The 21,933-nt window shown below is 38.5% G+C and overlaps 1 protein-coding gene across 2 annotated transcripts in view; it reads left to right on the forward strand.

The window, feature by feature from the left end:
- GRID2 (glutamate ionotropic receptor delta type subunit 2) overlaps positions 1-21,933 on the forward strand; it is a 753,158-nt gene that overhangs the window by 614,198 nt on the left and 117,027 nt on the right. For both annotated transcript variants that reach the window (XM_086611621.1, XM_086611622.1), the window contains one exon: positions 5,185-5,497. In XM_086611621.1, coding sequence (XP_086467747.1) covers positions 5,185-5,497 — 313 coding nt within the window. The remainder of the gene's footprint in view (positions 1-5,184; positions 5,498-21,933) is intronic.

Here is a 21,933-nt window from a genome sequence, read left to right on the forward strand (position 1 = left end):
TGAACAGCTAATGGAACTGCATTTGGAATTCAAATAACATGTTTTCCCAATACCATGGCAGTGTATAATTTTTCATCTTCCTTACCCATTATATAATTAACAGTGAAGGTTCACTGTACCCTTCTCTCCCATTCTCTGTCCCTCTTAAAGCAGAAGAGAACCTCTGGGCAAGCAGCCATTGTATATCTACCCCTCACCAAGTGCAAGCTGTTCCTGAAAGGCTCCTTTCTTATTTACTGTGAACTGAGTTCTGTTCCCAGAGCTCAAATAGCTATCTGCTTGGAAACTTTGTAAAGGGAAGTAAAGGAGCAGAGAATAGTTTTAAATTAAAGGTCTAACCTGTTTAAAACAGTGTTTCCTCTTTTTCCCAATCAAGTCTTATTTACATGATAGTCTGGCCAACATGTGGAGGAAATCCAGAAACAGAGAAAGTGCTCTTTGCCTGTGAGTGTGTGAGCCAGAAATTAGTTGGGAACAATGTATTTCTGCAAACGACAAGTAATGGAAAATAGCTCCCTTCTCTTTTTTGGGTGCCTCTCGTTGAGAAGGATGTCGGTGGCCGCTACAGATGTGCCATATGAAATGGCAGTTGCAGTAGCAAGGACATAATTTCCGTGTTCAAGATCGACGTATGCTGTTGGCGTTAACGCGACTCAGCATGCAGCGGGCTCTGATGCAGGTCCGGGTATCAGCAAGAGCTGTCCCGGGCTGCTCTCATCTGCAGCAAACCTGCTTGAGCTGCAGTGCAGGGTAGAAGCCCTGTGGTGTCAAGTGCATGTCCTAGGTCCACAGCTGGCCTTGCAGACATGAGATGATGCCAAGTTCACTCTGTTCCAGCTTTGAAGACAAGGTCTCTCTTGGTTGCTAAAATAGGAGCTGGAAGCAGCAGATGAAAGCAACTGGTCTTTAATTTGAGTTTGGAAACTGGCTCAAGCCTCCCCTCTTTTGACTGTCAAGACCTATATAAGGTTCACTCTTGCTCCATACACCGCGTCCTGTCAAAATAAACTGAATGTAACCATGCCATGAAAAGCTTTCAGTTTGCTGAGCACCTGAACCAGAAGGTCTACAGAGGATAAATGCTCTTAGTAAGAGACATGTGGCCCTCTTGTCTCTTTCCTGTTAAATGACCAGGGCTTTCAGTGAGTCCCACAGAGTTTCAGCTCACAAACAGGCTTAGTTCAGAAAGCAGCAGCTCTCTGTGGAGATGCTAAAACCATATCGGGACCATCATTTTACTGCAAATCTTTCTCTAGCTGTTAGTTATCTGTGTCTTTTCACAGCACTTAGTTTCCTTGCCCTCAAGTCCACATTAACAGAGGGATGGTCCTGTGTGACAGACAAGAGAAGTGGCTAATGACACTTCAGGAAGAGGATAGTAGGCTTTCCAGCATGGCTCTGGACTTCCCATCCATCAACCATTTCCCAGGTTTCACTGTGCTAGTTTGGTTGCTAGGATTTTTTTCCAATGAGGAGCCATCAAGAAGCAAATAGCATAGCGAAAAATGCCTGATTGCACTTAGGTCCAACAGAAAAGGAAAACTAAGTACATGCCTAAACATTTCTAATAGAAACTGCAAGCCAAGAAGAACCATCTTGTAAGGCTCTTTTTTTCATGCATCTTCCTAAGGGGAGTAGCATAGGAAGGAAGAAAGCATACAGGAAGGACAGATTGAAAAGAAAAAATGATGGCTGAGTGAAATAATTATTTGGATGTATGTGCGTTAGCTTGAGAAAAAACGTCTCTGTGATTATGTTTTACGTGTCCATATTAGTAACCACATAACATTTGGGACCGTGGTTTATTGCTTCCAGCATAACATTGAAAACGGATAAAATGAAAGATTTCACAGGAGCAATTTAAAGTAGATTAGTTTATTTTCCCTCTTCTTGATCATGAATCACAAGAATCATCCTAGGATTGACTTCTATGTATATGAGATGTGTGTGCTTAAGTAATAGCACAGGGACATTTCAGGGATTTCTAGGCTTTGCTGTTGAGCTGGTTCTGTGACACCAATAACAATGCTATCAGACTCATTTGGTCATTTATTTTGAATTTTCTGATTCTGGTAATGCTCTGCAATGACCGCTGGAGAACTGCTGTTAACAAATATAAATTCCTGAGCAGGTCACGTAAAGAAAAATAATGCCCTCTGCTGTTTTTTTCAGCCAGTCATTTTCAGGAATCACAGTTTCATTCATTAGAAATGTGTTAAATAGACATCTAAGATGCTGATCGTTGGTTGATTTTGGCACTGTGAAAACTTAGCGAGTGAAGAGTTTTACATGTTTATAATTTAGATTGGCAGCTTTACATGTAAATATTGACATAATTGCATGCATTTGCCTTTCTATCTCAGAAGCATTAAGTGAACCTTAGCTTCTTCAAATTGATGTCTTCTCTGATCCAATTTGACATGTTAATGACAAGATTCAATTTTTTTTGTCTTCCAATTTTGATGAAAGTTGACAGAATCTATATGTAATTAAGAATACTCACCATCAGTAGATGTACTATTAAGTTGAGCCTAAGCTTAGCTTTGTGCTAAACATGCGATTTTCTGGTAAATTGGTGGGTTTTATTCAATTTAGTAAGTTAAGAATATAAGTTGTTATACTTCAGTGTAACCTTTTATTTTTTTTAAGCAGCTAAACACAGGACTACTGAGAGGTCAGGACTTATCTCACTCCTTTCTATTTTTTACTTTACTACCACTCTTTAATCACAAAACATAATTATACCATGATTGCTGCTGCAGTATGACAAAGGAAATGCAACATTTCCATCAAGACAATGTTGTTCCTCCATTATAGCTGGCTGATAACCAGAGTAAAACCATAATGCTAGGGAATTTGGAGAAACTGCTCCCCAGAGATGTGAAATAGAAGCAGTATTTCCACAAATACCACATACTGTGCTTTTTCATGCAATGCCCTTCAATATATTTCATGCAGAAATATGTTTCTCTTTTAAGTGGGGGAAAAAAAACCCCAAAATATCTATTAGTCATTCAGTCCTACACTAATCTATTATTTGGTAAAAGTATTTTTATTTACGTATATTGCTTTTCAGTGGAAAATCTTTAAATATCTTACAAATACAACTTGAATTAGCACCTCACAATAATCTAATGTGGTAGGGAAGTGCTTTAGTAACATGCTGATCATTAATAAAGCAGCTAAGTTAAACAGCAGGGGCTAAGTCCTGGACTTTTTGTTTCTATGTGTCCTCCTTTGATCTTGAATTCCTGTTTCATTTTTTGATATACATTCAAGAAAGAAACAAACAAGCAAAAAAAAAACCCAACTTTTATTCATTAAATATAACCATGTTATCCTCTGACGATTATTGGTATAGAGCATTGGACTTTTACATTTGTAAATTATTTTTAAAATACATTTATATTCACAATTGTGGAAAACAGTTCAAATGATGACTGCTTTGCAACTTGCTTACTAGAGCTAGGACTTAACTGTGAATCACTCAAGTCACTTGTTGACCTAAAGTTTTATAATCAGAGAATAGAGACTAAGATGATCTGAATGTTTCCATTGACAATTCTGATAAAATATTTACTTGGATTACCGACTGAGTTTGCTTCTGTTCATCGGCAAAGGGCAGTTAAATCATCGCTTACAAGAAATTGTTAGGAAGGCACAATGAAGTGAGTTCATGAAGCCATGCTTTCAGCTGCACGTATCAACACAGCTTCATTAAAGATACTAGAGAATCTAACTCACAAATTAAAGCCGAAGCTCTAATTCATGACTTTTAAGCAAATCAGTATTTTCAAACACTTTTTTGTTCAAATCATCAGCCTCCAGCTATCTTCCATCACTTTCTCAAATCAGTGAACAATTAATATAACATTAAAATAACATTCGTTTAAACCAAACTCTTAAGTGCACTGTGATTAAAATTATGTTTGTACCATGGGCTGTAGACTGTTTTGTAAATGGTGTTTAAAGAGCTGAGATGATTTGCAGATTTGATTCTAATCAGTTTCATCTGCCATACCTTCCCACTTAATATTTCACATCACAGTTTTAAGGATCTAGTCATCTCTGCCTTCTTTGGGTAAGAAGAAAGAAATTCAAGAGAGTTAATAAAATTTGACACAGTGCTTTCAAGCCTTTTTGCTCTCTTCACCCCCTTCCAAAGGACTACACACTGCTTTAGGCAGAACAGAAATGAATTAAATGAAACTAGTAGCAGCTTAAAGTATTGTAAGTACTCTTTTTCATATTAAAATATCCAGAATTCACAGTCTTTTTATTCACTATTTGGGCTTTTTAAAATAGTGTTAATGTGTCTTCTTTAAATACCCTTTCTTGTTTTCACTGCAGTTCTAATTGTAGGTGTGAAAAGTAAAATAGCACCTGCTGTAGTTGTGCCTGGTGTCTCTGGAGACCTAATACCTGGACGTGCTGTGAAATACAATGATTAGATCAAGGAACGTTATTCATCCTCTCCTCATCTGAAATGGGTTCTTTATATTACAAAAAATGTAAATGGCACAAAACAAGCCCAAAGTAGCTGCAGGTCAGGTTGGCTTTGAGAGGAATTACTTAGCAAGAGGATATAGAGGAATTACTAGTAAAGGAACTGCATGGAGTATCTGCTCTTCTGCATTTCAGACTCTGCAGCCAAAATTAATGTTTTTCAGAATTTCAAGTGACCCCAAAATCCCAGGATGTATGAAATGCCCTTTGTATTTCAGTGGCCCTTTGTCATGATCATCACGTCACCAAAATGCTGGATATCATCTGGCTCTATCAGGCTACTAATTTCCTTTGATTGGAAATGCTATACTCAAGGTCTGCCTTTTGCCACAATGACAATAATGACTTCAGTAAGACAGGCCGAGAAAAATTACTAGAAATAGATTTCCTCCAGTTATTATCTGTATTTGAAGTATTTTGATTCCTTGGAAAGCAACAACATGGAGAAGCAATGTGCCAGAGCCCACCAAGTGAGGTTTGCTTACAGAAACTAAAACATGTGGTACAGCTATTTTGTTCATGCCTTGGTCACATTTCTGTGTTCATAGATATGATGTTCAACATGTTGGCCTGGACATCTCCTTCTCCATAAGTTTAGCTGCTATAAATCACAGAGGAATGAAGATCTTTTCTGTAGTTGCTACTTATGCATGTTTTTCTCTCTCCCTCTTTCCTCAGAGAGCTGATATAGGGATCTCTGCCCTAACCATCACCCCTGACAGGGAGAATGTGGTGGACTTCACAACGCGTTACATGGACTACTCTGTGGGCGTGCTGCTTCGAAAGGCAGAGAAGACAGTGGACATGTTTGCCTGCTTGGCACCATTTGACCTCTCCCTGTGGGCATGCATAGCTGGCACTGTGCTGTTAGTAGGGCTACTGGTCTACCTCTTGAACTGGCTCAACCCCCCGCGCCTTCAGATGGGATCCATGACCTCCACAACCCTCTACAACTCCATGTGGTTTGTGTATGGATCCTTTGTGCAACAAGGTAAGAGACAGAGGGAGATCCTGCCTCCGAGAGAAAACCTATATATCATCCCTGTTACTATAGAAACCTTCCTCTTCCCTGCCTCCCTCCCATAGCCCACGAGGGACTGGGAGCACTGGAAAGCCTTGTGCTATAAGGTTTCTAAAACATTTGGCTGCCCAGTGTAGGAACCATGAGAAGTTCAGAGCACTACATGCTGACTTGTTTTGATTTGTAGTTGTCTAATTAAAGAATGAGGCTTTTTCTCTGGAAAAAAAAAAAAAGGTATTTCTCATTATCCGCTGGAGAATTATTCGTGGTTAATACGAGTGCTACGTTCTTCTGCAGTCAGACAGAAAACGTTGGGATTTGGCTTTTGAACTAAGTTTAGTTTGATCTTATTGTATCCATCTGATATTCTTTCCTCCCTCTTCTGATTATCTCAGTTTTCCTATATAATGTTTAGACTCAACCTTCTCTGGCCTTTCAGCATGCCTTCACAATTCCATGTAGCATCTGGTGTATCCCAAGCTATTCACCAACTCTCATTATACTCCCAAGTCATTCACGATTTATCTCTTCTGGCAGAGTTTTAACTATGCATCCTGAAGACATCAGAGACTACAGATCTTGGCTTGGGTTATGCTACTTAAAATTCAAGTTTAGAAATTAGAGTTGTAATGTAAAGTGGAATAAGATAACATAACCTTCATATGAGAACAAAGAAGATTTAGATAATAACACTTGACAACAAAACAGAACGAGTACCTTCTGGCATATCCATGTAATTGTTCATCAGTCACTACTGGCACTGCAGGTACACCTATTTGTAATCGCACGGAGCATCTGCTCTGCAAAGAGTCATGTCCACTTCATCCTCAAAACTCTCAGATAGTTTTTCGGATTTTAACATGACTTTGGATGGAATGCTGTAGGTAAAAGCATCATATTTACGTAACTCTGGCAACATGTAATTTAGAAATTACATCATTCCATGTTAGAAACAATCAGATGACATCCATAAAAGCTAAAGGAATGCATTAAAATCAAGTATGAAACTTGTAGAAGGGAAAAAAGCTAAACCAACTCCAATATCCAAAAAAAGAAGAAAAGCTGAAGTTGGAAATTTCCATAAGAGGTATGACTTTAAACACACTGACCTAGAGACATTGCTTTTAAAATTATCATTTGCATTGAACAGTGATGACCAGCTGGGGAAAGCTGAAGAGTTTGTTTCATGTTTGTTGTGTTTTTTTTTTTAAAGAAAATCGAAGGCTTCAGAGACAGTTGAGAGCTACAGAAGTTTTTTTAATGTATGTGGGTGGGTTTATAAAGTTTTCTTTTCTGTCCAAAATATTCCCAGTGTAACTGTTTAGGGAATCCAACTGTGAGAAAGCAGTTGGTCCATTACAGAACTAGACCCATTGCATCTGTCTGCCTGTTAGGTTGAAACCTGTGAGTTAGTTTCTTTACTGCATGAACGTGAGGAATTTTGTATAGGTTTATTGCTTGGTATTAGCCTTAGCATCCCTGCTGGCTCCCAACATTATTAGTCCCTAAAAGCTTTATAGAACACTGCCCAGCAAGGCTTAAAGGAAGCAAAGCTAGTTTAACCACACGTTCCAATCTCATGAATTATTATTTGACTTGTTTGCCTTGTGTCTATTCAAGTAAGCCCGTGTTGCTCGATATTCAGAAGTTTCCAAAGTCATAGGTCCAGAGGAGGAGCTCGAAAGGAGCCCTTCAACAGATGCTCAGTTAGCTTACAGAGAACAGGTTTTTCTTACCAGTCAGTAAAAGTGAGTGCTTGAGGAGGGCTTAGAGGGCAGCCTTGAGGTAGGCATGAGGATGAGGGAGAAATTAGATGAAACGAAGCGGGGTCAGATGACAAAAAAGCAGAATCTCCTGGAAAAAGCAAAGACAAGGAATTTGCTCAAGGAGATATGCATCCACTCCCCGTGATAAGAGGGTCATGAAATGCAACTCAGTATCAGTAAAACTTGCTGGTGGGACATGGCAGCTGGGACCACCAAAACTGTTGTGGGACTTCAGAAAAAGGAATTCACAGAACTTGAAAGGTAGAAGCATTTATTTACAGACAGAGAGATCTTACCACCCTGCCAAGTGATTTTCAGCACAACTCTTTAGAATCCGCTACAATAACATAAAAAGTTCACTTGGTTCCTCCTGAGTGAGAGGAAGCTATAGAAACATCTCTTATTCAAACAAGAGGATAGCCCTTAATTTGCTAGCAGGAAAAATGACATAAATTTAGTAGAGTTGATATCAAAATATGTGAAACTTACAGACCAATTTAAACGTAGACTCAGAAGACCTCCAAATCCAGTGCAAAAGAGTAACAGATCTATTTATAACGTTAGTCTGCATTTCACGTTCAATTTGAGTATAACAAAAACTATATTAGCTGAAGCATTATTGTTTACTAACCCTTGTGAATACAGACAAATGAAAGTAATTTCCATTGACAGGCTAACTGGCTATTGTGGTAATTTTGCTTCTGTTTTCACTCATCAGCTCTTCATTCAGCAGAAAAACTCTGCAAGTTTTATTTGTTTTGGAATAGCAAATCTGTTGCTATTAATTGTGATTGGCATATCTTAAGTGTGGCAGCATAGGACATTTCAAATACTGTCACATTCACTTAAGAAGTCTTTCAGCTGCTGATTTAAACATTACAAGGTACTAATTTCTGTTATCAAAACATACAGCCAAAGATGCTTTTATAATCCTGCACTGAGAGAAACAAAGCAGCATGAACCAAGGATTGCTAGTGCTTTGATAGTGATGGATTCTTTGTTTGGGGCTAGCGAGCGCTTTCTGGTGTTGTCTTCTCTTTTCTTCCTTTCCTCTAGCTAGACAAAAGATTTGCAAGCATGCAGGCTGGCTCCAGCCCTACCACAACTCTGAAGACAAAAGAGGCCTTTGGTGCAAAAATACAGGTCACCCTTTAAGAAAACTCGTAACCTATTTTGATTGAAACAGAAAGGACTTCTTTTTCTTCATTCTTCTGAAATAGTTAAAAATTCTGCAGATTTTAGCAGGTAGCATCAGACTACTGTGTCACTTCATATTTTCTTTCAGCCTTGACTCTCATTTTCTGATCAAATTCTATTAACAAGTTTTAACCTTTTGCAATTTTTGAAACATCGGAAAAAAATACTGTGTCATTGTTTGTAGACTTGAGTCAGCACAGACCAGTTCAATAGTTTTTAAGGCAGGTCTATGATTACTGTCATATTCAGTAGCAAAATTAAATTTTTTTAATTGTTTTCTTAAAGGTAGACTGAAACTTAACATCACTGCTTCTTGAAACATTTAAACTTAGGTCACTGAGCCATCTCCAGGAAAGCAGGGCTCCATCACGCATAACAGGGACTTGGGAGGACAGATGTCATAACTGCAAATGTCCCTCCTTCCTTCTTCTTTCCCCCAGTTTTATATACTGAGCATGACGTCATGTGGTGTGGACTATCCCTTTGGACAGCTGGGATCAGCAACTTCTTGTGCATCCCCAGCCTCATCGCTGGTGGGGTGGGGTGAGAAGCAGAAAGGGCCTTGACTCTGTGCAAGCACTGCTCAGCAGTAATGAAAACACCTCTGTGTTATCAACACTGTTTTCAGCACAAATCCAAACCATAGCCCCATACTAGCTACTGTGAAGAAAATTAAGTTTATCCCAGCCAAAACCAGTAAAGTTATTTTTATAATTTTAAGATTTGATTGGAAGAGACAATTTTGAGGATAGAGATGCAACATAACTGGGGAGGTTTAATTAATATAAGCGTATAAACTGAGAAGTGAGGTTTTTTATTCTGTATTCAAGTCCTTAATTTAAACAAAAAATGATGGCCAGTGCGTCAAAATACTTTGTCGTACTACCCAATATACCCACTGAATCTGTAATATACTGAGACCACTAAGAAAGCAGAGGCTTTTCAGTGATTTTGGCCATGCAGTTCTGTGGATTATACCAAAACCAAATGCTCCTAACTCTGAACTACTCACCCAGGCATGAGATTTTGTAACACGTCTCTCTTATCTCTGAGCTGTTTATTTATCTAAAGATGAAGCAAATTCATAGATTCAGACTGTGGAGGATTTCAGTTATGTTGAAATTTAGTGTCATGACTTCTACATTTGTTCTTTTCTATTCACTCATCTTAGAAAACTAAGTGGCAAAAGCTCTGTATTTCTCTTCTTTTCAAAATTAGCTTTTGCCAGTTGGACAGAAAATGTTGAAGTTTCTTTTTCAGTAAATTTCCTCTCTCTTCTTCCATATTTCCCCTTGGCTTCTCAATCACAAGTTTTGCTGTCTGCTTACCTCCCATGGCAGATGGTGTCCACCATAGCTGTAGCTTTCTTCTTGGGCAGCGCTCGTGACCCCGCTGGTCCTGCTGCACCTGCTCTTCCCCATTGACCTCTCCAGGCCTCCGTTATTATATATTCTGCAAAGCTCCACAAAGAGAAGAGCAAAGTACTGCCCCTGGAGAGGAACAGGCCCATGCACCAGCGCATGCTGGAGGCCACCCAGCTGACTAATCCTGGCACAGATTGCCCAAGGAGGTTGTGGAATCTCTGTCCTTGGAGATATTCAAAAACCATCTGGACATGGTCCTACGCAACTGGCAGTAGGTGGCCCTTCTTGAACAAGATGACCTTCAGAGGTCCCTTTCTATTTCAACCATCTGAGCGACATATTACAATGCTGTATTATATAGTCTTTGCTCAACTTTTGTGCTATTCTATACAACCACATTTTTCTTTCTCTTCAGCCCTGGTATTCTTGCTGTTCCCTCAAATTTTGCCCTCACTAGAACATGCCAATGTTAGAAACCTGCCATATGAACAGGGACCAAAGCACTCGGAGAAGAAATTTGGTTTACTAAAAACTTTACTAAAAACTTCATGGAAATTAACTGAATCAATCCACAGCAATGGTAAAATGTCTATTTATACTTGCTGAGAACCTAGTTTAATCTCCTGAAGGTTTTCTATTAGCTTCCTACTACTTTATGGGCTCTTGTTATTAAATACTCTAGAGAGCACTCTGCTCTCACCATTACTGGAGAAAATCAATGATTTAAGAAACAGAAGTTCAGGATTTAGATTTATTCCCAACTCTTTTTGTATAAGAGATCATTTTTTGAGACAAGTGAAATGCTGCATAATTTTCACCAAGAACTTGCAGAGGAATGTTCCAGAGTATTTTATTCTGAGAGCAGCCTCTCAAATTTTACTTCAGAATGCAGTGAAAGGCTCACTTAGTTTAGCAGAATTCTATTGATTGTACACAAAATAATGAAATTATATAGCAAATTGCGATGTTTTGTGTTTAATATAAAAGACACAATAGAAAGACTTTGTCTCACTCTTACCCTGCTCAGTTCTTTTCACTTTGAGATTTTCAGTAAGAGCAGGTATTTCTGCACTGGACTGGCAGGATTTTAGATTATGCAGGTAAAGATGCAAGACTCTGTTTCACTTTTAATTGTCTATAAGCAAGAGAACTAGGCAGATGATTTTTATATATTTTTTTTTTTTTTTTTTTTTTACTATAACAGGAAACTGGCTGAATCATTCAAGGTTTAATCACTTAGCCATGATTGCAACAAAACAAACATTCATTATAGTTTTGTAAATAGAGTTTGACCATAGGATAATGGGTGCTTAAAGTATTACCCGCAACAGTATTATTTTCTCCAGAGATCTTAATACTCTTGCTTAACCTAACAAAGTTACGAAACAGATAATGTGAAAGCGTCACTGGTGGGACACTTTTTTATCCCCTTATGTTTTGATTAGTTTAAAATGCTGATCACAACTGGAGGATTTGATTGGTCACTGGTGGTGTCAGTAATGACCAATTATGTTCATAATGCCCAGTAAATGAGCAAATCTTACTGTTTGCCTTGTTTAAATTACATTTCATAAAAGAAATAAAACAGATTCCAAGCCTTGACACTTCTAAGTCATTATAATATTTCTCGGATGGTTAAAGCTCCTCAGAATTCTCAGTCTTGTTCCTTGTATTACCACCCAAGGCGTGATATAATCCTCCTGAAATGCACTGCCTGGAGTGTGCTGTTGCTTAATAAATTACTCCTTCTTGCTTATCTCACTCTCTGCATATCCCAATCAGGAGAAAACCATTATGCTGGAACAACATATTTTCTTAGTGACATTTTCTCTTAATTAACTGTACACCAGTCTCTCTGTATTTAATATTTGGGGAAAACTCTAAAAACGTTTTGAAAGAAATGTGTTAGAAATCAATTACATCTTCACATATGATATTTAGTGCTGAAACCTAACTATTTTTTAAGTTTTGCAAGTCAAAGAAGATCCAGTAGAAAGGCTGTAGGACTAAGACCTAGTTCCTAATTTGGACTCTGTATCTGATCTGCTAGCTAACCATAGAAACTTCATTTAATATCTTGTGTATCAGTTCTCAGCTGTAAAAAGGAAATATTACCTATCTTCTTTCATAAAAACATGGTTTATATCTTCTGATAGAAAGCAAAACTTAAATGCCAGTCTCATTAATCAATAGTTTCATTGTTCTTCAAACTAATGCCAAGTCTTGACATATTCCTGTAAGGGGAGCAGGCTTGCTGAGCCTAAAATGCACAGCAGCAAGCTGGGAAAATGAAAGTCAGATGACAAACATGTTAGGAAACAAACCAGTTTTCATATTTTTCTAGCACATACAGCAGTGGATATATCTATGACATTATAGTTCCACCTTTAAACATGGAACTCCCAAATTCTTATTTTATTATACTAAATGTAAGCTTACCTATTAGTATGCATATGTATCTTCATAAAGTCATCTCTCTGAAAAAGGTACTGAAGCTCTATGGTATCCATGCTCCTTTCTGCATGTCTCAATGATTTGGCCAGCCCTCTTGACAGCATCAAAAAATAACTAAATTTTGGCAATTGTGACCTATGCCACAAATGGGTTTCAAAACTACAAGTGATCTCTGGAACTGACAACATATACTGAGAATTACTGTCATGCATACATAGCACATTTGCAAACATTGGATGTAGCTTTATGTACACACCACTTTCAGAGGTTTGCTTGATTGCCTTTTTCAAAAATTTCTTTCCCCTCAGCAAGTTTGCAGATGACACCAAATTGTGTGGTGTTGTGGACACACTGGAGGGAAGGGATGCCATCCAGAGGGACCTCGACAGGCTGGAGAGGTGGGCCTGTGAGAACCTCATGAAGTTCAGCAAGGCCAAGTGCAAGGTCCTGCACGTGGGTCGGGGCAATCCCAAGCATAAGCACAGGCTGGGCGGAGAATGGATTGAGAGCAGCCCTGAGGAAAAGGACTTGGGAGTGCTGGTGGATGAGAAGCTCAACGTGAGCCGACAATGTGCGCTGGCAGCCCAGAAAGCAAATCGTATCCTGGGCTGCATCCAAAGGAGCGTGGCCAGCAGGTCAAGGGAGGGGAATCTGCCCCTCTACTCTGCTCTCGTGAGACCCCACCTGGAATACTGTGTTCAGCTCTGGAGTCCTCAACACAAGAAGGACATGGAGCTGTTCGAGTGAGTCCAGAGGAGGGCCATGAAGATGATCCGAGGGCTGGAGCACCTCTGCTATGAAGACAGGCTGAGAGAGTTGGGGCTGTTCAGCCTGCAGAAGAGAAGGCTCTGGGGTGATCTTATAGCAGCCTTCCAGTACCTAAAGGGGGCCTACAGGAAAGCTGGAGAGGGACTTTTTACACGGGCATGTAGTGATAGGACAAGGGGCAATGGCTTTAAACTGAAAGAGGGCAGATTTAGATTAGATCTAAGGAAGAAATTTTTCACTCAGAGGGTGGTGAGGCAGGGGAACAGGTTGCCCAGAGAAGTTGTGGCTGCCCCATCCCTGGAAGTGTTCAAGGCCAGGTTGCATGAGGCTTTGGGCAACCTGGTGTAGTGGAGGGTTTCCCTGCCCATGGCAGAGGGGTTGGAACTAGATGATCTTTGAGGTCCCTTCCAACCGTAACCATTCTATGGTTCTATGAAAATGTAATTCCAAGGAATAACCATGCTCCAGGTAAAATGTTCAGTAGTGTGGGCATCTGTTTGCAGCAATGTGATATCACTAGCATTAAACTGCCAGGGAATATGTTTGGATTTTCCCTTAAATTGAAGTTAAGACTCAGGCAGTCCTCAGAGGCATCTAAAATAATGGATTTCTATATCTTGTGTGCACCTGCTTGCTTGAGTAATGGCACTGGGTACATGAGGCAGTATATTTAGAGATGTTGCGTCTGACACGCCTTCTGTGAGGAGATGGAGAATGAATGGTGGTGTGAAAGCCCAGAAAAATCCTTCATTCCCCTAGGACTAGCTCCTAGCCTGATTAATTGACTGTGAGATGGTAATGTCTGTCTGGCTATAGTATAAACGCTGATCAAGATCAAATGAGGCAAAAGGGAAAGTAGAATTGGATGTGTGTGGAATCTGTCCATCTTTCTGTGTTCTTTCAAAAGCATCCTAAGGTGAATATTTTACTCAGAACAGTTTCTTTAATTGTTATGATTTCTAATATGACTTCATACTATATTTAGGTAAAGAATGGATAAGTTAGATTCAGATTAAGTAATCTGTTTTGACTTTTCAGACTTCACCTGTTTACGATATACATTTAATTGAGGAAATGAGGAAGAACAGTTTAGCCAGGATCTGAATGTTTCTTTTATGGAAGAGGACAGTAACCCACATTTTTGTCTGTAAAGATGTTTAGAAGGTGAGGAGGCAAGCCTTATTCGTCCTGCCATTTGACTTTCCTGCACAGAAGCTCACACTTAAGTCAGCAATTTTGACTTTTAAGGTAGGGAGGAAGCATGAAATTAGTTTTAGCTTTATCAGAAACACTCCTCCTCTACCTGAATGACAGCAATTTAATCTACAGACTTATCACCCATTTTCAGTGGAGGGTATCCAAAGCACCAGATGAACATGGGTTTAGAGGGGAACCCGTGATAGTTTTCCATTGCTTTTCTGGTCAGTGGGGAATTCCTCCTCTGCAACAGCTGTGTCATAGCTGTATCTATCCATGCAGCTTTCCTTCATAACACTGAATGGTGGGTATGTACTGGGAAAATTGCCTACAAACTGTAAAGGCAGGTTTTGAAGCTGCTGACAGGAAAGTCTCCTTTCTTCAGCTGTTGAAGGTTTTTTTCCTCAGATCTCTTGTAATATTAAAATGTATATAAAAAGAATAGGCCAAAATTAATAATTAAAGGAAGAAAATAATGATACTACATGAATCTTTTGATTAGGCTAACCAAGTCTTGCTTTCCTTGATTGCTGAGATGAAGGTCCACTCTCAGCAAATATGGGAAAATGAGAGCTGTTGGGTTTTTTATTTGTATTTTTTATTTAGTCAGCTTCCCAGCATGCACATTAAGGGGATTGCCTTCATTACAGTAGCATCCTGGTTTAGGAACCTCCCGTGGCTTAATTTTTATTCTTCCACAGAAATAGAGGAGGGAGAGATCCTAAAGTAGGACTTGATCTTTTCAGTGCTTTTGAAGTTAGTTGAGATGATGTTGGGTTAAAAATGTGTGACACCTCATCTACCAGACAAAAACAGAGATGAAGGAACACGTGGTTTTGACTGAAGAGTGTGCTTCCCCCACACTAGGATAGAGTAAAGATAACAGTGAAGGAGGAAAGATAGAAAATTTTCTGCAAACAGGTTGTTAAGGAACAGTGATAATAAATGTGTTGAGTGGGAGCGTTCATTGTTCATGCTTGGATGTACTTGCCAATAGAACATTTTTTGGTATAGGCATGTATTCCATTCTTACAATAGCTTCTTTTGTTTCTATATCTATTCCCAAAGAGGAAAATCCTCACTATGCATTAAAGTCATCTTTGAAGTCGCTTTTCGCTTCTAACAAATTTGTCATGATCTTAAGCAGGGTGACAGCTGATTTGTAGTAAAAACCAGGTTATTCAACTCTCAAACATAAGCATTTGTATTAGTGATTTTCATCGATAAATGACATTATAGTATTTTTCTCTGTGAAACTTAAAAGGATGAGGGTTTTCTTCTTTCCTCTGTTCAATATGAACAGTCATAGTATTACTTTAGGTCATCTGAGTTTGAGACATCACTGATAACAACATTATAGGATGCACCTGAAGTAGAATTTTAGTCTAAATTTCAAAATGTGTTATTTAGGCATATAATTAACGCTCCTGCATTAGTTATGATTGAATTCTGTAAGGTTAGGAGTTCATTGCAGAGAAGCACTCTGAAAATTAAAGGATAACTAGAATTAGTAACATGAAAACTGAACTAATATATCGAAGATGTGTGTAATTCACTCACCTCTGAAGTGGTCAAAGGTCACTCTGTGATGACGTATGCTTGGAAGTCTTGCAGGAACAGATTTATAAAGCATTTCATAATACTTTGAAAGCCCAAGCAAAAAACTATCTTCAGTATGTGGGCTTTTTTTAAAATTACCTTCACCCTCAAAATCTGGAGTAGCAGATCTGCGTAGAGGCAAAAAATGATGGGGAAAAGTACCTGTCAAAAGGCGCAGAGGCTTTACTGGAATTATTGGTTGTCCTTATGGGCTCACTGAATTGTCTTTTGTTTCGCTTGCTTCACAGTTGCTCAGTTTCAGCCAAAGGGGACGCTTTCTCCCTTGCGTTCATAATGTCCTCCCTGACAGGCTCTTAGCTAAAGCAGCACTTTAATACCTCATTAATGACATTGTTCAGTTTAATGTTAATGGTATGTGCAGATGGCCTGTTTTCAGTCCATTGTGCACAGTTCTTCTTGCCGTCCCAGAAGGTACTACGTAAAATGCTGTCGGTAGTCTATGGAAAGGCCACCCCTATGCAAACTCTATGTGACAGTTAGTTTCTTAGCCACTTATGAGTATGTACCATAGATGATAATTGTGGTTGATTGTTTGAGAATTTAGAGCGTTTGTATCCAGCTATTAGTAATAGGGAGATAGGGTCTCATCATCTCTTGCAATCTAATCAGAAGTTTGCTAGCATGCAAGGTTATTTGTTAAGATCAGGTGCCAATATTCTCTAAAATAATAGCGACCATATATCATTTTGATGCATTCAGAGTGTCTGCAAATAGTGTCTTTGTACGGGCATGCAGTCAGGTGCAATCTTAAAAGTGCACATCACAGAGCTATAGAAGAGAATCCCCAGAAGCTCCTTGTGTTTGTTACACACGCACATTGAGCTAGAGTCTTTTATTGTCTTTGCGTGTGTGTATGTTTATAATTATATCATGTAAAATGATTGTCCTGTGTTGTAGAAGTGACAACAAAAGATTATCTGGTCAGATTCTTTCGAACAAAGTTTTTGATAAAATTGCTAGGCTTATTGCACAATTATTTATGGTTATGTAATTGAATGGTACCATATTTGGTAACCTCAAAATTAAATTTGAATCCCTGTTAAGTCTTCTGATAAAACAATGCATTTCAGCTGCATTAATATGAGATATTTTGGCCAACTTATTCGTTAGAGGTGGGCAGCAAGCCTCACAGTTCCAGTCTGGTCATAGTTCTAGTAAACAAAATATTTACTTTCAAATATCAAAACTTGCATGATATTTCAGTATCTGAATATGTGTAGTGTAAGTCTAGTAATGCTTCATCTAAGAGCTCCTGGTAATTTCAGCAAACACAAGTAGACACCTCCATTTTCAAACTTCAGCTGCAGTCATCACTCTTCTTTTGTAATAATGTGTCCCTGTCCGTGGTAGAGGGATTGCAACTAGATGATCCTTGAGGTCCCTTCCAACCCATTCTAGGATTCTATAATACATTTTCCAGAACTTTTAGAACCACTGTAAAGTCTATCCATCCCCTGTCTCTGTGCAATTATGTTGCACAAGTCACTACAATGTGTTGGCATTAAATTACTGCACGCTATTATCTGTAACATTTTCTTTTCTGTAAGATGCACTTTGATTTTCAATTGAAATTACCATATTTTACTAATTCTGCAGAAAGATGGAATTTGACCACTTCAAAGTTGCTAATATCTGAAAGAAGTTATTTATTTTGTGAGTCTAGGCTTAAAAGCCAGGAATTAATATCTATAGCTCTTGAAGATTAGTACTATAAATACTACATAACAGCGAAGCAAATCAGATTAATGTATGTTGTTGAAATATCACCGATACCAGAAGAAGCTGGACCACAGCCATTTGCTATGTGGTGACATGACATGCTTCCCTTCCCAACTTTTGCCTCATTGTCACTGTTTCAGCAAGATCAGTGGAAAGAAGCAATTTATTGTTGGGAAGGGAATTATAAATATACTATAACTAATATGTTATGCTAACATAATTTTAATCAGGTAATTATTGAAGGACTGTTTGGCCTTTAAGGACATTGATTTAATGGGAATTAATTTAATGATTGAACACTGTTTGTGTAACATTATCACTGCTAGCGATGCAGAAAATTGGAATCTCAGCTCAACTGAAAAGAGATTAGGCTTTCCATTATCATGTTAGATCCCTTTCTTCTGGAATGCAGTTATTAAACTCTTCTTTTTATACTGCCAGTATATATTTAAATGTTTGGGTTTTATCTAAAAATTCCTGAGTAGAAAAGGTAAGTAAAAACATTCATCATTGTACTGTTCTCATTTTTAATCAGAGGCTTGAATTTTTATTTAATATAGCCTTAAACAAAGTCCATTAGATTTTGGTTTTGACTTGCTGTTGCTTCTCCCATAAAACAGATTTTCTGTTTTCATTCTCTGCTTTCTTCTCTGCAAACCTGATCATTATATTTAGGATGAATAGGAGTTTGGTTTATGGGATAGTTTTACAGCTATAAAAAAGCAGCAGCTTTAAAAAGTAGTAGCAGACATAGCGCAGTTCTATCTAGATTATTCTGAGGCTGAATCCCACATGGTCTAGTCACAGTTTAGGAGTGATTTAAAAGAGGCTCTCTGACCCATTCATTCTCAAAATGGAAATGATGAACAGTATAGAAAGCTGGTATTCAGTATCTGAGGATTAAGACAGAATTAAAGCTGACTTTTATAGGTACAACTCCCATTTACCTAAAGGGATGTTGTATCTGGCTGCCCTCCTTCATTTGTGCTTAGTAGTGCTATTGTCACAAATTATTTTTCAGCTTTATAGAGCCTCTAACTACTGTTGTGTGTAAATTAGATCCAGGGAGAAAAGGGGGGCTCTGCATAAACAAGTGATTGGAAGCATGTAGTGAGTAGCTGTGTCTGACAGACTTTAGCAGATAGATTACTTTTCAAACAAAATTTTAACCAAGGATCTCTACGACAGTACCTGCTGCATCTTGTCAGGGTTTTACAAGCAAGTCCGGTGGCCAGACGATTAGCCCGCTGTCACTAGAATGGAGCTGTTGCAGTAGAGACAGAAAGCTGGGCAGGCTTGATGTTTGAAGACAGACTGAAAAATAATTTGGCAATCGCAGCTGCAGAGATTCAAACTTATAAACACTCTGCAGGTTGCTAACCCAGTGGTGAGCTGGCACTGTAGTAGGCTGAAAGGCTTTGCACTGAGTAGCACTAGCCCTTTCCTTGGTGCTAGAGCCTTTTCTAGCTTCAGAGAGGAGAGTTTCAAAAAACATGACTGAGGGTTCTGTGTTTCAAGCAAAACAGTTTATAAGTAGTCATTTAGGCTTTCTTTTGGTTGTTTCTGTTTGCTCATCAGGTTATGTGTCAAGGCCCTCTCACCAGATTTATGAGATGGGTACACTAGGTCGCAACTTGATAAGGGCTTAGTGGCAGTGCCACTGGTCCTTGATTAGTCCCAGCATTTGGAATCTCAGCATGGGTAATCTCTTCCTATTAATGAGGAAACAGCTGAGCAATGAGCCTTAGTATGCAAGTCAGATGCCAAAGGCACATCCAAAGAGATGCACAGCAGTAGCAAATGGAGGATTTTCAGAGGCAGTTTGCAAGATATGAAATATAACTTGGAGGTGATTACTGGCCAGCAGTAACCAAGAGTGACAAGGTAGCATAGTAATCTCTCTTTCACATTGGAGCTGACCCATGCCTGGTCTCCTCGGTAGGAGATTGGAGGGAGCGCTACATCTACCTGAACAAGGTTGTGCATATACCCTCAGGTTAGCTGGCTTCCAGACTTGTTGACAAGGAACTATAAGCATGTGTAAGATGCAGCTTCTCAAACTGCTTTACAGATTTCAGATGACTAGGAGTGATTTGAAATAAGCCTGAAGGAGAAGAAAGATCATCTCAGATATTCTGCCTGTCACATAAGGGGGAGAAGTAAATGAGGAGAGCTTTCCTTTGTGGATCATTGCTTCCCTTCTGGGAGGGCAATGAGGGCAGTGCTTCCCACCCTGCTGGAAAGAAACAATCTTCCAGGGAGCAAGTGTAATGAGATTAGTCAGGGGATCATTACACTAACAACAACAAATGAGAGAGAGTAAGTGATTGTTTAGTTCAGAAGTAAGACATTAAGGGGAAGAAAAAATTAATCAGGGCACAAAATGACAAAGTGAACACATTCTTTAATTGCCTATAGACCAGTGCCAGAAACCTGAGTAATAAACAACAGTTGGAATTACTCACTTAACAAATATAGATTTGGTCTTTGTGGTGTTACTGAAATCTAGTAGGAACATATGATGCTCTGAAGTACTGAAAGACAGATCTACAAGGTTGGGAAAAGGGGAAGAAGAGTGTCACTATGTCGAAATGGCATTAGGTATTTCAGAGGCATTGAGAAGAATTTATCTTGATTTCTTGTGGGACTGTGTGCTAATGGCTGAAGCACAAAATGAGATGGGAGTCTGTGTCTGCTGTAGACTGTCAGATCACACTGGAGTAGAGGGTGATTGGCTCTTCTAGTGCATGTCTGTAATGCATAAGGGAAAATGTGAGATATAATAAGGGTTTTCAATCTGAATGATATATGTTTCAAGTCTCAGGCTACCCGTGCTGTAGCATCTCAAATGCACATATAGAGCAGATGGAAAGAAAAAGGAACATTGATCACAATGGTTAGAAGCTACAAACTTCAAGAAAAATGACATGGGGAGCAAGTATACACGGAGGTGAGTCAGAGTTGAGAACAGGAAGGAGAGCTTTGAAAATTTTATTAGGAGCTAAAGAAACGTTAATGATAATGGTACATTAGATGAAGGTGATACCATTCAAAATAGTTATGCTGGAAAGGCAATAAATATTTCTCTCTGTGTTCATGAAAAAGCAGATTAAATACTTTCTACGTCAAGAGCAACTCAAGAGGATGTTAAATGGCAGCTACTAGCATCAGACATTTTCAAATAGCAAATCCAAATGAGTTTCACCCAAACATTTTAAAAGAGCTTGCTAAGGACCTTCCAGGACCGCTATTTGTTGATCTGAGTCCTGGAGCATTGGGCAGGTTCTAGAAAGCTGACAAAAAAATCTAATGTAAAACCTGAAAACCAAACTGAACTTTCAGCTCAAATGTGTCTTCCACCTTAATATATGGATGTAACAACTTGAAAGACTTCACAAATAAAGACAGACACTTAACAGTTCCAAAAGATGTTGCTATTAAAAAGTTTAGTATTGAAGATGTGTATTTATACAAAACATTAATATATTTCAAAAAGTACAATAACAGTCCTTCTCTTCAAAATCATTGAGAGAAGGAAGAGGAAGGCTGTAGAAATAATGGAGAAAGAAAGACAAAGCATGGCCGTAGTAAGTACACCAGTGGCATACAGAAAAATGCTTTATAATGTATTTCTAGGAGCTACAGCTGAGCCAAACACTGAACAGTACCCAAAGAGAGACAATACTGCTAGAAGTTGATAACAGAGGATACTCAAGGAGATTTTCAGTATATGGTTTGTCCCTTAAGCATAATGTTTGACATATAAAGGACTCATGTTCAGCAAAAAGAATAGGCCAGCTATAAACTCAGAAGAGCTCTGGTGCTGTTGGAGTAGGCAAATGAAAATGTCTCCTCCATCAATTGTATGCTAGGAAGATAGACATCAAAAATTTATCCAGTATTTCAGATTTTAAGATTAATGAATACCGATATTTCCATGAATTTATAATAGCTCCACTAAATTATTTTTATGTTAAATCGAAGAAAATATGAACAATTCTAAATATTTCAATGTTTTTAAATGTTTCAAATATCTCTTTTGAAGTTACTTTTGTTTCTCATTTATTTCACATTTATTTTTAAAAATGAATATGTGTGACTATCATGACAATGAAAACCCTTGCTACACATGAATTTACTATTTTATTTAAAAAAAAAAAAGTTACTTGATCTTTTGGATTTGATGGAAGCTTTTATAATCACTTTAGTAAAAAAACAACCAAACAAAATGGTTCCCTTCCAATTCTACTATGTCTAGTGAACCAAAAATGCAATTTTTATAACTTACTGCCTAATACATTTGGAGTATTGTCATAGTATT

This window comes from Tauraco erythrolophus, chromosome 5, assembly GCF_009769465.1.
Source record: "Tauraco erythrolophus isolate bTauEry1 chromosome 5, bTauEry1.pri, whole genome shotgun sequence".
In the NCBI taxonomy this organism is placed as follows: domain Eukaryota; kingdom Metazoa; phylum Chordata; class Aves; order Musophagiformes; family Musophagidae; genus Tauraco; species Tauraco erythrolophus.